The 15,647-nt window shown below is 45.2% G+C and overlaps 1 protein-coding gene across 3 annotated transcripts in view; it reads left to right on the top strand.

Annotated features, from left to right (window-relative positions):
• Window positions 1-9,878: 9,878 nt before the first annotated feature.
• The window catches only part of KIF13B (kinesin family member 13B), a 120,112-nt gene continuing 114,343 nt past the window's right edge, over window positions 9,879-15,647 (top strand). For all 3 annotated transcript variants that reach the window (XM_058834563.1, XM_058834564.1, XM_058834562.1), the window contains exon 1: window positions 9,879-9,976. In XM_058834563.1, the coding sequence (XP_058690546.1) occupies window positions 9,922-9,976 (55 nt within the window). In that variant the 5' untranslated portion in view covers window positions 9,879-9,921. The remainder of the gene's footprint in view (window positions 9,977-15,647) is intronic.

Genomic DNA, 15,647 nt, shown 5'->3' with positions numbered 1-15,647 from the left:
AATCTTCCTCGATTTCTCGTTGTGGCAAAGGAAGAGATAAGAGCAGTCAGGCCCTGCCTTCCCCTGGTTGTGTGTGGCTGTAACTCCAGCCAAGCAGGAGCTCTCCGTATTCCAAAATCCCTCCTGCTCTCATGGGTTTGTCTCTGCTTTGAGAGGATCGCACACAAAAAGTAATGTGTGGGCTCCCCCTTCTGCCTGAGAACATCAGTGCCTGGAAAAGAATCGGGATGATGGAATGGTTTGGGTTGGAAGGGACATCAAAGCTCATCTCTCTCCAACCCTGACACCTCCCACTATCCCAGGTTGCTCCAAGCCCTGTCCAGCCTGTCCATGGACACTTCCAGGGATCCAGGGACAGCCACAGCTTCTCTGGGCACCCTGTGCCAGGGCCTCCCCACCCTGACAAGGAAGGATTCCTTCCCAGGATCCCTTCCCAGGATCCCATCAAACCCAGGATCCCATCAAACCCTGCCCTCTGGCAGTGGGAAGCCATAAAGGAGGGGCGGGATGACTTTCTGAAGCACCAAGTTCCTGTAAAATACACCAGGCAGGGCACTGAGCATCTCTGAGCAGCAGGAGCAGCCCATTCCCAGAGCCACAAATCTCCCTGATAACCATCCTGGTGCTGGCAGGGCAGGAGAAAAGCAGCTCCACCGAGTCCTGGGATGACTGGAAGGACAGAAACGAGGATCACTGCAGATCTGCAACCTAAAACATGGAAAAGGTTGATTGGAGTGGGAGTTATTTCCCTTTACCAAACTATAAATTAGACCCTCTAAGCCTCCCTGTTCCCCAGAGAGAGAGCAGCAGCAGCAAAAAGGTGATTTATCCCGTGGATCTTCGATACTTATTCTAGAAAAACAAAATTGTCTTCCAGGTTCTTTTTTCCTTCTCTTTCCCACTGCAAAGATGGGGAGATGACTGATATCATGGAACCACAGAATCCTTAAAGCTAAAAAATATCATCAGTGAGGCCCAGCACCATGGTCACCCCTAAACCACATCCTTGAGTGCCACATCCACACATTTTTGGAACACTCCCAGGGAAGGTGACTCCACCACTGGGCAGCCTGTTCCAGTGCTTTATAACCCTTTCTGTGATTGGATTCTATATTTTTAGGAGCTGAAGGAGGACAGAAAGGTGCCTTCCTCTTCCTATCTAAGCCTTCAGCAAGTTTCAGAGCATCTCTGTAGAAAATACGGAGTGGGAAGCAAACAATCTCATCTGTTTAAAAGACAATTTAGAACATGAAGACAGAATGATCTGAAGGCTGGGATCAAAACCAAAACTGACTCAAACTGGAGATAAAGCACTGGCAGCTCTGGTTTTGGAAAGAACTGAAGATTTAGAGAAAGAATCAGTGTGTAAATTCATCATTTCTATAGAGCAGAGGGGTCAGAGACTCCAGTGGCCCCTCCTTGCTCTGGGATCTATCATTAAACATAAATTCTGATTTGGGATAAATCTGGGCATGCCTTGTCTAATCTCAAATCCACTACTCCAGTATTTCTGGTTCTGCTGTGAATCAGTGTTCTCCTTTTGCAGGGTGATTTGTTTAGTTAATTCATGCGAATATTCCACTTGTAGGTGCCTATTTTAATCCAGGCACTGCCCCCAGGGATGTGCACAGCACCACCCATGAACTCAGATGAGTTATGGGTTGGAAGAGTAAGGGATGGCCCCTCCATACACAGCAGAGTTGTCAAAAACTGGCCAAGAAAGAAAGGGATGTGCAAAACTGGAAATAAGAGACCTCCCGTGGAAGTCAGGGGGGAAAGTTCCCACTAACCCTTGGTGAGCAACACAGCTTTCCCTCATTTTTGTTTTTTTTCATGCTGGTAACTCATGATTTGACCACAGACTCGCAGTGACTTTGCACTCAGAGCACGCTGAGTGAAATCTTTAATGCTACATGAGGTCCCTGGGTAACTGGAGGCAGTGAAGGTTGGCTGCATCTGGCAAAGCCCTGAGCACATCATTTCCATGGGAGTCCCCAAACACAACATCTGGATCAGCCCTTGGACTTGCTGAGTCTTCCTGATGCTTCACATTTTCACGCTTTTATTTGGCTTTTCATTATTTTCACTTCACAAGGGAGAGGAAGAAACAGAGAAACTCAAAGAGCTGATGTTCTGTGCTGAGCCTGAGCCAGGATTTCTGTGTGGCCTGGAGGCTGTGGATTTCTGAGCTAAAGATTCCAAAAACTCCCATTTTGCTGCATCTTCACCAGTGCCAATGCTTCCTGAAGGGAAAAGGGAGATGGAGAAGGGAACGGAAGAGAAGGAAAAGCCGAAGGGCAGCCTGGAACAGAACGACCTGGGGAACATTTTCATTCTGGAACCACTCTCTCCAGATGCAATTTGTTGAGCTATGTTGAAAGTCTGAAGCTGTTTGAGAATGGAAGAAGGAGGTTTGGATGTTTGACTGAGCAAAGCAGGGAATGGAACTGGGGAAGGGGCTGGAGCACCAGGAGAGGCTGAGGAAGCTGGGAAAGGGGCTCAGCCTGGAGAAAAGGAGGCTCAGGGGGGCCCTTCTGGCTCTGCACAACTCCCTGACAGGAGGGGACAGCCGGGGGGGTCGGGCTCTGCTCCCAGGGAACAGGGACAGGAGGAGGGAACAGCCTCAGGCTGTGCCAGAAGAGGTTTAAATTGGATGTTGGGAACAATTTCTTCGTGGCACGGCTGCCCAGGGCAGTGGTGGAGTCCCCATCCCTGGGGGGCTTTAAGACCGTGTGGATGTGGCCTTTGGGGACATGTGACAATCATAATCACATGGGTCTTTGCCATTTTGAAAACACAAAAAACTTAGTGACACAAAAATGGTGCTCCTTTCTGTTGCATTCAAGAGAGAATTTAATTATTTTCACTCAGATGTTCCCACGTTTTGAGAGACAATATTTCTGCGTTTTCTTAATTTTGCAGCCAGCCATGAGTGAGGGACCAGAGCACCAAGATCTCACTGTCCAACAACCCTCCCCCTGCTCCACGTTTTCAATTATTAACAGCATCACCCAGCTCCTAAATCCAGCAGCACCAGGGAAACAGAGAACTGGAAGCAGAACCAGCATCAAGATCCAAATATCAGAGCTGGGCTTCGTCTTCCCAGTAAACCAAACTGGAATGCTCAGACCTCAGAGCTGCCTCTCTGCACGTTGAGATATGGATGGGTGCCGTAGGAAATATGGAATATCATGGCTCCCCCACACAGAAACATCGCAGGAACTCGGATTTAGGAGCCAAACCATTGGTTTGTTCCATGGGAACATTTCCAGGGCAGCTCGTGACACCAACTCTGAGCAGGGCTCTGCCAACACTTGACATTTATTAAAGCCACAGCTCAGTGAGTGATGTAATTACCTGGCCATTTCCATTTTCATGTTTACTAATTCCAAATGAAAGTCCAAATAAAGCCCATTTTTCATGAAAGATTACTAATTTATCTCTTTTTTAGCACTCTCCTTGTGGTATTTAACCATTCACAGTGCACTTCAATAACTATTTAGTGAAGGCATTCAGGTTACATCCACAGTAGTAGTAGAAAAATGCTGTTTCTTTCCTTTTGTCCACAATTTTTAATGTGTAATAAACAACATCTAGCAGGCACAAATTAAAAAAAGAGCTCCCAAGTATCCAACTCTCACTGATAACTGAGCTAATCTTGTTATTTTAGATGAAACGTGGTTAAAATAAATCCCATCTCATGTCCTAATGAGGAAACCTGGACAAAACTTGGGAAGGATCAGCGGGAATCCTCCGCCCAAACGGAAAAAAGGGCTACAGGAAAAAAGGGAACATTGCAATCAGAGCTGGTTTTATTTTGTTCCACAGCCACCGGGTGTCACTCTTGCCTGCGGAGTCAGAAAGGAATTTTCGGTGGCTGGTAAAATCCTATTTCATCAATAAATCCTGCGGCTCCCACTGGAGGATAAATCCATCACCCCATCACTTATCACAATTTCACGGGTTTCAACATCGGATCACCAACTCATTAAATTTGGGGAGATTTGGCCTGCGGTGCTATTTGCAAAAAGCATTAAATTATTTTTATTATTATTGGTGTAAATGCAGCTGGAAATTTTAGATCTGGGTTTAGATCGGGTGTCTGAGGGAAAATGATGAGGAGAGAAATTGGGGACGGGTGAAAAAACCCAAAAAAGGCTTTTGCAGGTGTTTTCTGCAGTAAGAACATGATTCAGCAGATGAAGCTGTAACACATTCCAGCCTTTGAAGTCAAGGCAGTTTGGGTCTCACCCATCCTGTATCTCAGAATTACCAGGAGATAAAGGCTGCAAACATTACACAATTCCCTAAATATGCATTCTTCAGAGTATCGGTGACTGCTTTGTGTTGGGGGAGGTTTTGCTTTTCTGGGATAACAAACTTGTCTCTCAACAGCTAAACCTGCTCTCCTGCTAAATTTTGTAATTTTGGGACCTCTCTAGAGATTCTCCGTTTCCTCCAAGGACAGAAAATCTATTTTATTTTCATACAGATGAAATCCAATGTGGAATCTTTGTCTGAGGAAAGAACCACTCCAATAAAATGCAACGTGACGGGTAAAACCAGTTGCTTTGGCAAAGGCTGGATCAGCAAACTGAGCAGCTGATAAGGATAATAAAATTTTTTAGTCAACAAGAGGAGAAAATTCTCATTAGGGGCCTCATTCTACCAGCACATAAATTTCTGGTATTACTTGGCCCTGTGTGGCTGCCAGAGGTAAAATTTGTGTTGAAATCCCACTATTAAAGCACAGCTAAAAGGTATTTCCCTTCCATAAACAGGGTATGGATGGGATTTATGGAGATATCAGAGCCTGGGATTCCCTCTGGGTCATGTAAGAATAAGCACCACGTCCTATAATGCCATAAAATTTATGGCCAGGACTCTGAACTTTGGAATGACTTTTCAAAAGTGGGAGATGTCTATAAAAAGTTTGTTTGTACCTTTACTCTGTTGTATTTTGCTGCAAGAAAGATGTCAAGGATTCATTTATTTATCTGGGGATTCTGAGGGCAGGAGGTCACGCACAACTATGTTTAAAAATCCATCTCAGCATCAGTGTAATTCAGAGTTATGAATGGCCTTGGAAACAATCAATCCTTCAAATTTACAAAGTTCCTATTAAAATAATACAGCACAGAAAGTGCTTTGCAAAAATTGAGGTGAATCTCCTGAACCTGCACATTTGCACAATGAGAAATTTCAGCAATTTCTCTGGAAATAAGTAAATATTTTTTTAGAACAAACAAAATTTTGACACAACTGGTTTGGAAAAATTTATTTGCTGTTTTAACCAGATTTATTTTTTTTTTAACCTGTTCTTAATATTGGTTTTCCTTGGCACTTTGTTTCTCAATTAAAGTAGACATAAATTCATAACAAACTTGTCTTTTGTTTTCGCCTGAAATTTCTACTTCATTTATACACTCATATCTTCAGGCTGAAAAGCAAGATAAACCAGAAGGCAAAATTAGATGAAAACTTATTACCCCAGGGACTGGACAAAACAAAAAAAAAATCTATGAAAAATATACAATAGCAAAAGGTTTTATTTTTAAAATGTTTCACCGCATGTTTTGTGCTGAGGATCTGATCACTGCAGGTGCTAAAGAGCTGCTGGATGCTCTGGATGCATCCCAGGAGTGTCCCAGATGTGCTGGGATTTTTGCAGAAGTGGTGAGAGTTTCCAAGTTTGGCTAGACCATGGTAAGATCCCCTGGTTTGGTTTTCCAACGCCTGAATGATTTATGGGCACAAAGTAGGTCTACAGCAAATCCATAATTGATGCCATTCTTTCAACGCGCAGCCCAACAAATGGAAAAGTGGATTTAAAACTCAGTTTATTTGTTGCTTGTTGTGGTTTGGATGAATGGACATCCAAAAGACTGTCATGGTTTCTGGCTTGCCCGGAGATAAAATTCTTTCTAGGTGATCTGAGAGCTGAAACATTCATATCTTCATCAAGATAAAAGCAAAAACTTCTTCCCTGGCAGGCTGGTGATAACGCACACCCCGGGCAGGACACACTGTAACCACTATATTTCAATAAACACTGTATTTCTAAACAAAAGTAATCAAATGTAGTTGTTTTAAAAACAAAAATGAGATGAAGGACCTGTTTTGTTTTGTCTTTTTCTCATCCACATCCCTGTCCAAGGCCTGCCACAACCAGGTGGGCACAGCAATAACTGTGGCTCCTCAACCTGATGAAAACAGTGTCGCATTCAGAAACTCGATAAATGAATGGGAGGGACAAGTAGAGCCTCCCCCCCAAGGATGTTTTGTTAATTAAATTAGCATTTAAATAGCCAGAGCTAATCTGGGAAGTCAGCCCCTCATTACAGAAAGGAGGAAGGGGGGAAAAGAGCTGGGAGACAATTCCCTACAAGATGGGGTTAAGTTGGCGTTTCACAAACTATTTGCCCGGCCCGTCCCTCCCAAGTGAAAGCTGCCACCCCTCCTCTTTCCTCCCGGCATAATTAGCATGTTCCAAGGGTTGTGAATGGAAACAATATCCTCCCTCCAAGCTGTGCCCCTCCAGGGAGATGCTTCCCACAGATTGTGGAAGGCTGAGCCAGGGAAAGGGCTTGTGGAGGAATTCACAGTGGGGTAATTACACCGAGGGAGCGCTTGTGCCAGTGCAAGGGGAGCTGCATGGCTGGAATTCAGCGCAGGGAAGCATAAAGGGAAAGTCTAAGGCAGGATTTGCAGATAGAAATTTATTGCTCCCGAGCATCTTCCCAGAGCGCCGATCAACAGCATCAAAACTGAGACGTGTCTCTGGACTCTAAGGATGTCTCTGTCTAAGAACTTCGCAGAAAGTAGCAATGGTTGTGTGTAAATCTGGTTTCTCCTTGGCTGTTAGAAATGAAGGAAAGCTAAAAGAGTGATATTTTTTATTATTTTTTTGATTTTTTTTTCATATTTTAAAACAAATTCTCCATTCCGAGTAGAAAAGTGGAACAAAGCTTTCAAGAACTGTGTGATTGCATTTAAAACGCACCGGCAGCTCTTTGGAACAGATAAAAAAGTGGTGTGTGACCCTTCCCTTAAAAGATTTGCTGTTTTTACCTAATCCAGTGGTGACTGCTACGCAGGAGGAAGGGCTGGCTTTGGGTGGCACCTGCCACCCCCAGCTGTGCGCACATCTGGCCACGGCCTTCACCCCATTTCCCTCAATCAAATCCCAGGTAAAAATCCCAGCCCCAGGTAAAAACCACCCACCCTCCACTCGGCTGCTCAGCTGCAAAGTCGGGATTAAATTTATCTCCACTGTCAAAGCACTGGGTTTCAGAAAACCTTGGTGCGGTTTTGTCGAGGCCCCAGCTGGAAAATACCACAAGAAGTTCAAAGCCGGGTCTCATCCTGTAATTGGATCCTCAAGTTCACAAGTGCAAGGACCAACTGTGCAGGCTCAGAGCGGGATGCCCCCTCTCCCAGGGACTGCAGAGACGATGCTTTCTCCTGCTGCAGATAAAAACTCAGGTTTTGCTTCAAGCTTTCACACCTCTGCTTGCTCTGACCTGTTATTTCAATTTTTTATTTTTTTTTTTTGTAGCTTCAAGACTTCTTCCCAGCCCTCATGCTCACTTGGGATGCTCTTAGGAACATGGACATTAATCCTAGGGTGACTCAAATGCCAACTTAATATTCGTTTTTCTCTCTGCTTTAACAAGATATTCTTCAGGTCAGACAGGCATGAAATGATAAATATTGAGTGCAGTTCTTCTGGGCAAGAAGTGCCACCTGCCAAAATCTTATCTCGAACCCAGTTGGAAATGTGTTATTTATTTACTTCTGTCACAAAACCTTGTTCAGTGTTGGAAAGCCAAAGGATTACAGCTGTGAATTTGGGTTTTTTTTTTCTGTCCTTGCTGAAATCTGTCTTTTCAAAACAACATTGAGAGAATCCTTATTTTGAACTAAAATAACAGCTGGAAGGGTTTTCAACCATGACCATTTAAATGAGGTTTGGGGGTTTTTTTGCATCTTTGCATTATAGTTTCGTTCTCAGTCTTTGCAATAGGTGGCTGTGGTTGAGCAGCTGAGAGGTCTAATGAGGATAAATTGTGATATTGTTCAGGCTGAGCTGAGCTGCCTTCACTGAGCGAATGACACTGGACCCTCAGGGGTTGCTCTGTGAAACCAGAGCCAGACAGGACCTGGACCCATGGTCTTACATTGGGTTATGGCTCACGATGGTTCTCTGGGATCCTCAGCACAGGAAAGACGTGGAGCTGTTGGAGTAAAGCCAGAGGAGGCCATGGAGATGTTCCAGGGGCTGGAGCCCCTCTGCTCTGGAGCCAGGCTGGGAGAGCTGGGGGTGCTCACCTGGAGAAGAGAAGGATCCAGGGAGAGCTCAGAGCCCCTTCCAGGGCCTAAAGGGGCTCCAGGAGAGCTGGAGAGGGACTGGGGACAAGGGATGGAGGGACAGGACACAGGGAATGGCTTCCCACTGCCAGAGGGCAGGGATGGATGGGATATTGGGAAGGAATTTTTGGCCGGGAGGGTGGGGAGGCCCTGGCACAGGGTGCCCAGAGAAGCTGTGGCTGCCCCTGGATCCCTGGAAGTGTCCAAGGCCAGGCTGGATGGAGCAACCTGGGATAGTGGAAGGGGTCGGGGTTGGACTGACATGAGCTTTTAATGTCCCCTCCAACCCAAACCATTCGGTGATTCTGTAATCTTTAACATGATGAGACTTATGGAGCGATTTCTAACAGACAGAAGCCCCATGGAACGCAGAGTAAATGCCAAGGTGAGGTGTGTGAGTTCCAGTGGCGATGCTGTTGTCTGCTCAATATGAAATTCCTCAGTATTTCCCAAAAATGAGGGGACTGGGATGTGATGGGCTTCCCTTGCAGCCACCCACGGGTGGAATGGCAGGGTCTGGGGTGACCCTGAGCTCCCTCTGCTCTATAAATGCCATTTTGGCTGCACGCCCCAGAATCTTCTATTCTGAAAGACTCCCCATCTGAGCATACAGTGCCTGGGTCCCTCACTTCAGTATGGACACTGAGGGGCTGGAGAGTGTCCAGGGCATGGAATGGAGCTGGGGAAGGGGCTGGAGCACCAGGAGAGGCTGAGGGAGCTGGGAAAGGGGCTCAGCCTGGAGAAAAGGAGGCTCAGGGGGGCCCTTCTGGCTCTGCACAACTCCCTGACAGGAGGGGACAGCCAGGGGGGTCAGGCTGTGCTCCCAGGGAACAGGGACAGGATGAGGGGGAACAGCCTCAAGCTGTGCCAGGTTGGTCATTAGGAAGAATTTCTTCACAGAAAAACTGGTGCCCAGAAGTTCCACATGTCAACATGAGGAAGAGGTTTTTTCCCGTGCAGTGACCAAGCACTGGATCAGCTTGACCAGAAAGGGTGGGAGTTTCCCTCACTGGAGATATTCCAGGACTGTCTGGATGCAACCCTGTGCCATGTGTTCTGGGATGACCCTGCTTGAGCAGAGGACCAGAAGAGCCGCTGTGGTCACCTTTCAATTGACCAATTCTGTGATTCTGGGTTTAGACACTGGAAGGGGCTGCCCAGGAAGGTTTGGAGTCCGCATCCCTGGAGGAGTCCAAGAAACACCTGAACATAGCGCTCAGTGCTCTGGTCTTGTGACAAGGTAGTGATGGATCACAGGTTGGGCTCGATGGTCCCGGAGGTCTTTTCCACACTGATTAATTCCGTGAATCAGCCAGCCTGCTTCGTTACCTGAGGGCAGCGGAAAGGACTGCATCTCCCAGCGTGCATCGCGGCATCCCGCCGGGAGCCGATGGGGGCGTGTTGCTTCGCGATGCACGCTGGGAGTTGTAGTCCGGCCGGCATTGGCCCGGCGCGGCGCCTCCCTCCCCGGCGCTCCTCCCCGCTCCGGCTCTCCCTCGGCAGACGGAAGCCGGGCAGGGACGAGGGAGCCGGGAAAGCTGGAGCGGCAGGATGGGGGACTCCAAAGTGAAGGTGGCGGTGCGTGTCCGCCCCATGAACCGGCGAGGTGAGACTCCCCTTTCTTCCTTCAGCACCCTCCTCTCCTGTCCTTGCCGGGAGCGGCGCGGGGTGCCGGTCCTTGGGGACAGGTGTCCGTCGGGACAGGTGTGCCCCGCTGCGGGTGAATCGGTGCGTGTCCGTGTGTGCTTAATGATTTATCAGGAATAAACACAGCCCGGATGGGCACAGGCGGGTTTGCGGCCGCAGCCGCGCCGTGCTCACCTCCCCCCCTTCTCCCGATGTCCCTTTTCCTAAAGCTGCCCGGGTTTATGGTTTTATTTTACCCTGCCCGCTCCCCCGGGGAACAGCCCTGTGCACACCTCTTGCACCTGCTTCACAGCCGCTTCCTGCTGCGAGAGCCCTTCCTTCTTCCTGCTTGGCGCTTTTGGGGGAAAACGCTTCTTTTTCTGCATTTTGCCCTGTGCTAATTCACCCCGCTGCTCTCCAGCCCTCGGTGCTTGAGCGGGACGCTGTTAAGCAGATGACAGCGACACAAGGACAAAAAACAGGCAAGAAAATACAGAAGAGGAAGCGAGAATTGACAAGAGGGATTTTTTTTGTTGTTGTTTTTGAGTTGTTGTTGGCTTTTTTTTCCCCCTCAGCGAAACTTGCCTAAGGGTTATGTTAATCAGACCGTGGTCCGGGCAGCTGTTTAAATGTTTATGACTTGTCTTAATTAGAAAAACTTGATCTGGATGATGAGGAAGCAAATATGAAAAGGCAGCTTCAACCAGGGAATGGGAAGGTGAAGAAGGCAGAAATCCAAGAAAGTGTAGGGTGGCTTTTTTTTTTTATCTCACATTCTCACAGGAGTATGCCAATAATTCCTTTTGTGGAAAATGAATCCAGTGAAGTCAGCTTAGCAGTTGAAGCAAAAAAAAGGAAGGAGAAGGGAAGCCTTTTATCATCTGCATGATCTGACATACAATATCTTTTTAATTCCTTCCTATAAAAAAGAGAAAGGGTTAAAGTATTGGATGCAGTGATTCTACACCTGTAAAATGCCAGCAGGGAAATGTTCACTGAGTTCACAAGAGCCCCTGAGTCCCACTTCCAGAACAAGAGATGATGTTGATGTCTTTACAGTCTGATGATTTAGGGAAATTGAGGATATTTTGACCAAAAGCTGCATTTTGTTAAACTTCAGGTGCCAGCTCTCAAAAACTGAGGAGAATCCATCCTTACAGAGAATTGGTTGGAGGAGATGGAATTGGTGGGAGCTGGGAGAGGAGCTGAAAGGTGGTGCCTGGTGTCGGTGACAGATTTGGGCTTTCCTCTTGCTCATGTCCCTTTCCTGACATAGGTCATTTCCTTGGCTGTGCCCCAGACGTCTCCTGACTGCTTGGTGTTCCTCACCCCTGGGATTAGACAATAATTCAGGTTGGAAGGGACCTCTGGAGCATGTCAGATGAGATGAGGTTGCACAGGGCCTCGATCAGTGCAGTTTGGAATCTCCCAGGGTGACTAATGTACCTCTCCCTCCCACATATATCCTAGGTCTATTCAGCCCTGAGTTTGTCCACATGTCCTTTTCCAGCCAGGAACTGTTCCCTTTCCAGCCAGGAACTATGGGGAAGTAGTGGGGGGAAGTAAAGGAATCTAGAAGAAATCTAGATTATATGTTGTCACTGTCTTTCATAGACTCTCCTGAGTTGAAAGGGATCCACAAGTCCAGCTTCTGTTTGTCTTTTATTCTGTATAAACTTAAAAATGTTATGGAGAGGATGACTCCTCAGGAGGCTCGTCCAGGACTGAGGGACATTTGAGTTTGAGTCCTTGATGCTCATCAGAAAGAAGGGGGGTCTGAACCCCCCACTCTTGGCAGTTTGCTGCTATTAAACATCCTGTTATTTGTGAGTGATGCCTAAATCCATTTAAGTCTAGCTTAGAAGATCCAGGTCTTTTTCTCCCTCAAACAAAATGTCCTGGAATTGTTTTTTTTCCCAGCAGATTATTTGTCACAGTCCCGATGTTTTGGTCAGGTCTAAACAACTGATACCTCCCTATGGTGCTTCTGATGCACCTTGAACTTATAGAAACAAACAGAGATACCAAGGATACAATTTTTCTTAACTATTTAATGTTAAATTTAAGTATTTATGCAACTGATTTTCTGAAGAGTCATCCATTTGTAAAACTTCTGTGGCCTTGCTTTTTTTTTATTAAGCTTTGAGGCAGGAGGCAGCTTTCCTGCAAGCTCTTTCATACATGTTTTGTTCTGAGCAGGATTTGTGTGGAGTTCTGGGGCTCTGGACCTGAAGCAAGTATTTGTTTTCTTCAGGATCACGAGTAATGTTCTTTCCTTCCCTCTGCACCGAAGGGCTTAACATTGCAAACCTGTCAGATGGCTGAGACTGTGGAAAGTTAAGCTTTGAAATATTCTCGGTGTTTATTTGTGGTGGTGGTGGTTGTCTTTGGTGTTTGAGTTATGAATTTCTTAAGGCGAGAGTTTATTAGGTTAATAAAAGTGGTGTGCTTAACTGTTTGGAGTTTTTACAGCTCATAAAAGTGTAATGGGTTCCTTGCCTGCATGTGGAAGGGGTTTGTGTATCAAATAATTGGTTATTTATAGCACTCACATTTCAAGGTGTTTGGATTGAGGGTCCTGCCTCATTCTCATGCAGAGTGGTAATCCATAAATTCAGTTTATAGCTCTAATTTTTAGTGAGGGGAAGCATTTCTAATTGTAATTCTAATTGTTTGAGGGCTTTTTTCCAGGCTACTTTATTTTGGATCTTCAAATTAGCCCTCAATCCTACCAAGCCTGTGTGGAGGCTTTGCTTTTATAAAAATGCTGCTGTGTCCACACGTTCGCAGCGCCACGTCTGAAGTTGGAGGCTCTCCTGGGTGGCAACTGAGGCATCTTTTTACATCCCTTCTACTTTGCAAACTGGGATCTCGCATAACAGGCTTTTATGAATAAAATAATTCAGTATTGCTTTGTTAGATAAGGCTCTTGGTCTTTTATTTTCTTGCTTCTGTAATTCACTAAAGTATTTCCTAGTGCACTGCGTTATTCAAATGGGGGTTTGATAACAATCAGGAAGTTCTTTTGCTGTTTTATTTAAGAGTTGTAATGGATTTCCTTTTATGAGTGTCGTGTTTGACTTCTCTTAGCAGATATTCATCATATTTCAGGTAAATGCAAATCTCAAGCCATTCCATGAAACAAAGCAAATGACAGCTGAAGGCTTTTTAATTAAGATTTTTCTGACTGAATGCTTTGTTTTGAGGTGATGTTTGGGAACAGGCAGTACATAAGTATATTAAGTCATTGTGTTTCCTTGTGCTTTTGAATCAGTTCAGTGTTGTGTTAAATAATACTGATAAAAGTTGTTCCATTTTAAAAGAACATGACTTATGCTCAAGGATGTGGCTGATGACACTTAAGCCAGTCCAAACTGCTGCATCTCACTTGGGTCAACACTTTTTGATCAAGAAAGGCAGGAAAGCACCTGCCTGTATTCTGGCAATGCTGCCAGATTAAACTGTTGTAGAATTGTAGTGTAAGATCTGCAGCTCCAGTTTAAATATCTGGATTAAACTATTCTAGAACTGTAAGACCTGCAGCTCCAGTTAAAATACCTGAATTGCCTATCAGTACAGATCCAGGTATCTCTTATGTTGATATTATTGGTATATATTGATATATTTATTTATTTATATTACTAAATATTTATCCAGATGATCAGTGTTCAAACAGGGATCTTCTCGTGCTTTGATGATAAAGATTCTGTTTCCAGTGCTTGTGAGGAAGGAATTTGCTTCTGTGCCTGTACAAGCTCCTGATCACTGTGTCAGGTGGTAATTTTATGTCCTCCTACACTTCTTTGAGGTTTCATTTCCAGCTACTTGAAATGTTTTTGGGGTTTGAGGTGAGGAGGTGGGGGTTGTTCCTGTGCTCCTCTGTTTGTTTTCCCATGGAGATTACAACAGAGACAATTTATGTGTAAACTGGAGTTTGTGCAAGCGGGTTTATAAGGTTAATTACAGCATTGGAGGGCGTGAAAATCTCTTGTATCCTGATGGCAAGGTGCAAACCACAAGGCTTTTCTTCACCATTATCCTTGTCCTGCACGAGTTCCTGGCGTTTGGAATATTTCCTGGTGATGGTTGATAAGCTATAAAATAGTGTTTGGGCTAGGAGCAGGATTAACCTTGAGATAAGGTGCCAAATGGGTAAAGGATGCAGAGTTAATGTTTCATCTTGTGAGGCAATTGTATTTTAAGAGCTCCTGAGGTGCTTCCAGCCTTACTCCCAGACATCCAATGTGGATGCCACAAAGCAATTTTAGTGCTAATTGCACCTTCTGAGCTCCAAGTGCAGGGTGAGGTTCCCTTGCTGCTCTGGTTTCAGGTTGGCTGCTCCTCCTGAAGATCAGATACACCTGGAATAGCTCTGCCTTGGCTTTTGGGTGCTTGGTGGCAGAGAAAACTCAGGAATTTCATGTTGTTAACTCCAGAGTGTTGAACCTCCTTGGAGCTCACCAGATCCCCACACTGATTTATTTACTCAGTCCCCACGAGCACAGAGATGTTGGCAGCAGCAGAACTGGCTGTGAGCAAGGTCCATGTCCTGATACATGAAGTTCCTTTAGTAAAGCTGTTTGGGAAGCTCTTTCCTCGCAGAAAATGAAGCAGCACAGGATAGAACACATTTTTTAGCATTTGGACCACATGGAATTAACATGAGGGGGCACCTTGCCTGTTCCATGTGCTCCTGAGTTCGAGTTGACTTTCCCCTCATGGACAAGCTTTGAGAGCATCATTCGCCCTTCCAGATGCACTCCTACATATTTAATGACCTTTAATTGCTGCAAACTGAAAATTTAATGACTTACATTTGAGCAGTTCATGTAACAAGAGAAGCTTGAAGGGTGCCTTCATGTTGGTAGATGTGAAGTATAAGTCAAATTACTGTATTTTTGTCAGAATTTATCACTAAGTCTTGTAATCAATGCTGTAAAAGTCCTTTTACGCTCTTTTTTTCCGTATAAGCCCTCGGCATTATCATGTAGATGGAAGTTATTTTCACATTCACTCATCTCCTCAGTTAGTTTTGCCTTTATTTGTGTTGGCTCCTACATAGCAAAGGGCAAAGAGAAAAGTCACCCTAGGGAAACAAATATTGTCGGGGAAACTTGAGGACTTGTTGTCTTTGAACTGGTTTTCACATTTCTTTTTCAATCAAAAAAAACAAGAGAAAACCCCAAACAACAACCTCTCATTGTTTATAGTTGATTTGTGTGATAAACAAATATTTTAAGTTACCGTTTAAACATTGCTCAGTGGTTTTGCTATATGCTTTTCCAGACCAAGAAAGGTAATGAAAAACCAATTGTAATTTCTTATCCAATGCAACTTGACGGCTCAGGCCACAACATTCCAGGTCTAACCTCCACGGGAATGTTAATCTCCTGAAAATCTACTGGCAATTTAAAATATAAAATTTCTATCGTCTGTCTTCACAGGAGATTATTTTAGCTTTTGTATTTGGGGCCAATTTTGGCTTATGAGCTTAGGAGAGGCACTTTAAACCTTTCACATTTTATTTGTTATACTTCAGTTGGCTTTGCCAGCTTTTGTGAAGCTCTGCAAGGCCAGTTGTTCTGGTTCCCAGTGACTCTGTGGAAGCTTGAAGCACATCTCCAAAGGGTCCTGAGGTGTCACTGAAGGTA

The sequence above is a fragment of the Poecile atricapillus genome, chromosome 3 (genome assembly GCF_030490865.1).
Source record: "Poecile atricapillus isolate bPoeAtr1 chromosome 3, bPoeAtr1.hap1, whole genome shotgun sequence".
Classification (NCBI taxonomy): domain Eukaryota; kingdom Metazoa; phylum Chordata; class Aves; order Passeriformes; family Paridae; genus Poecile; species Poecile atricapillus.
Note: the sequence above shows the minus strand (reverse complement) of the source record. Positions and strands in the feature narration are given on the sequence as shown.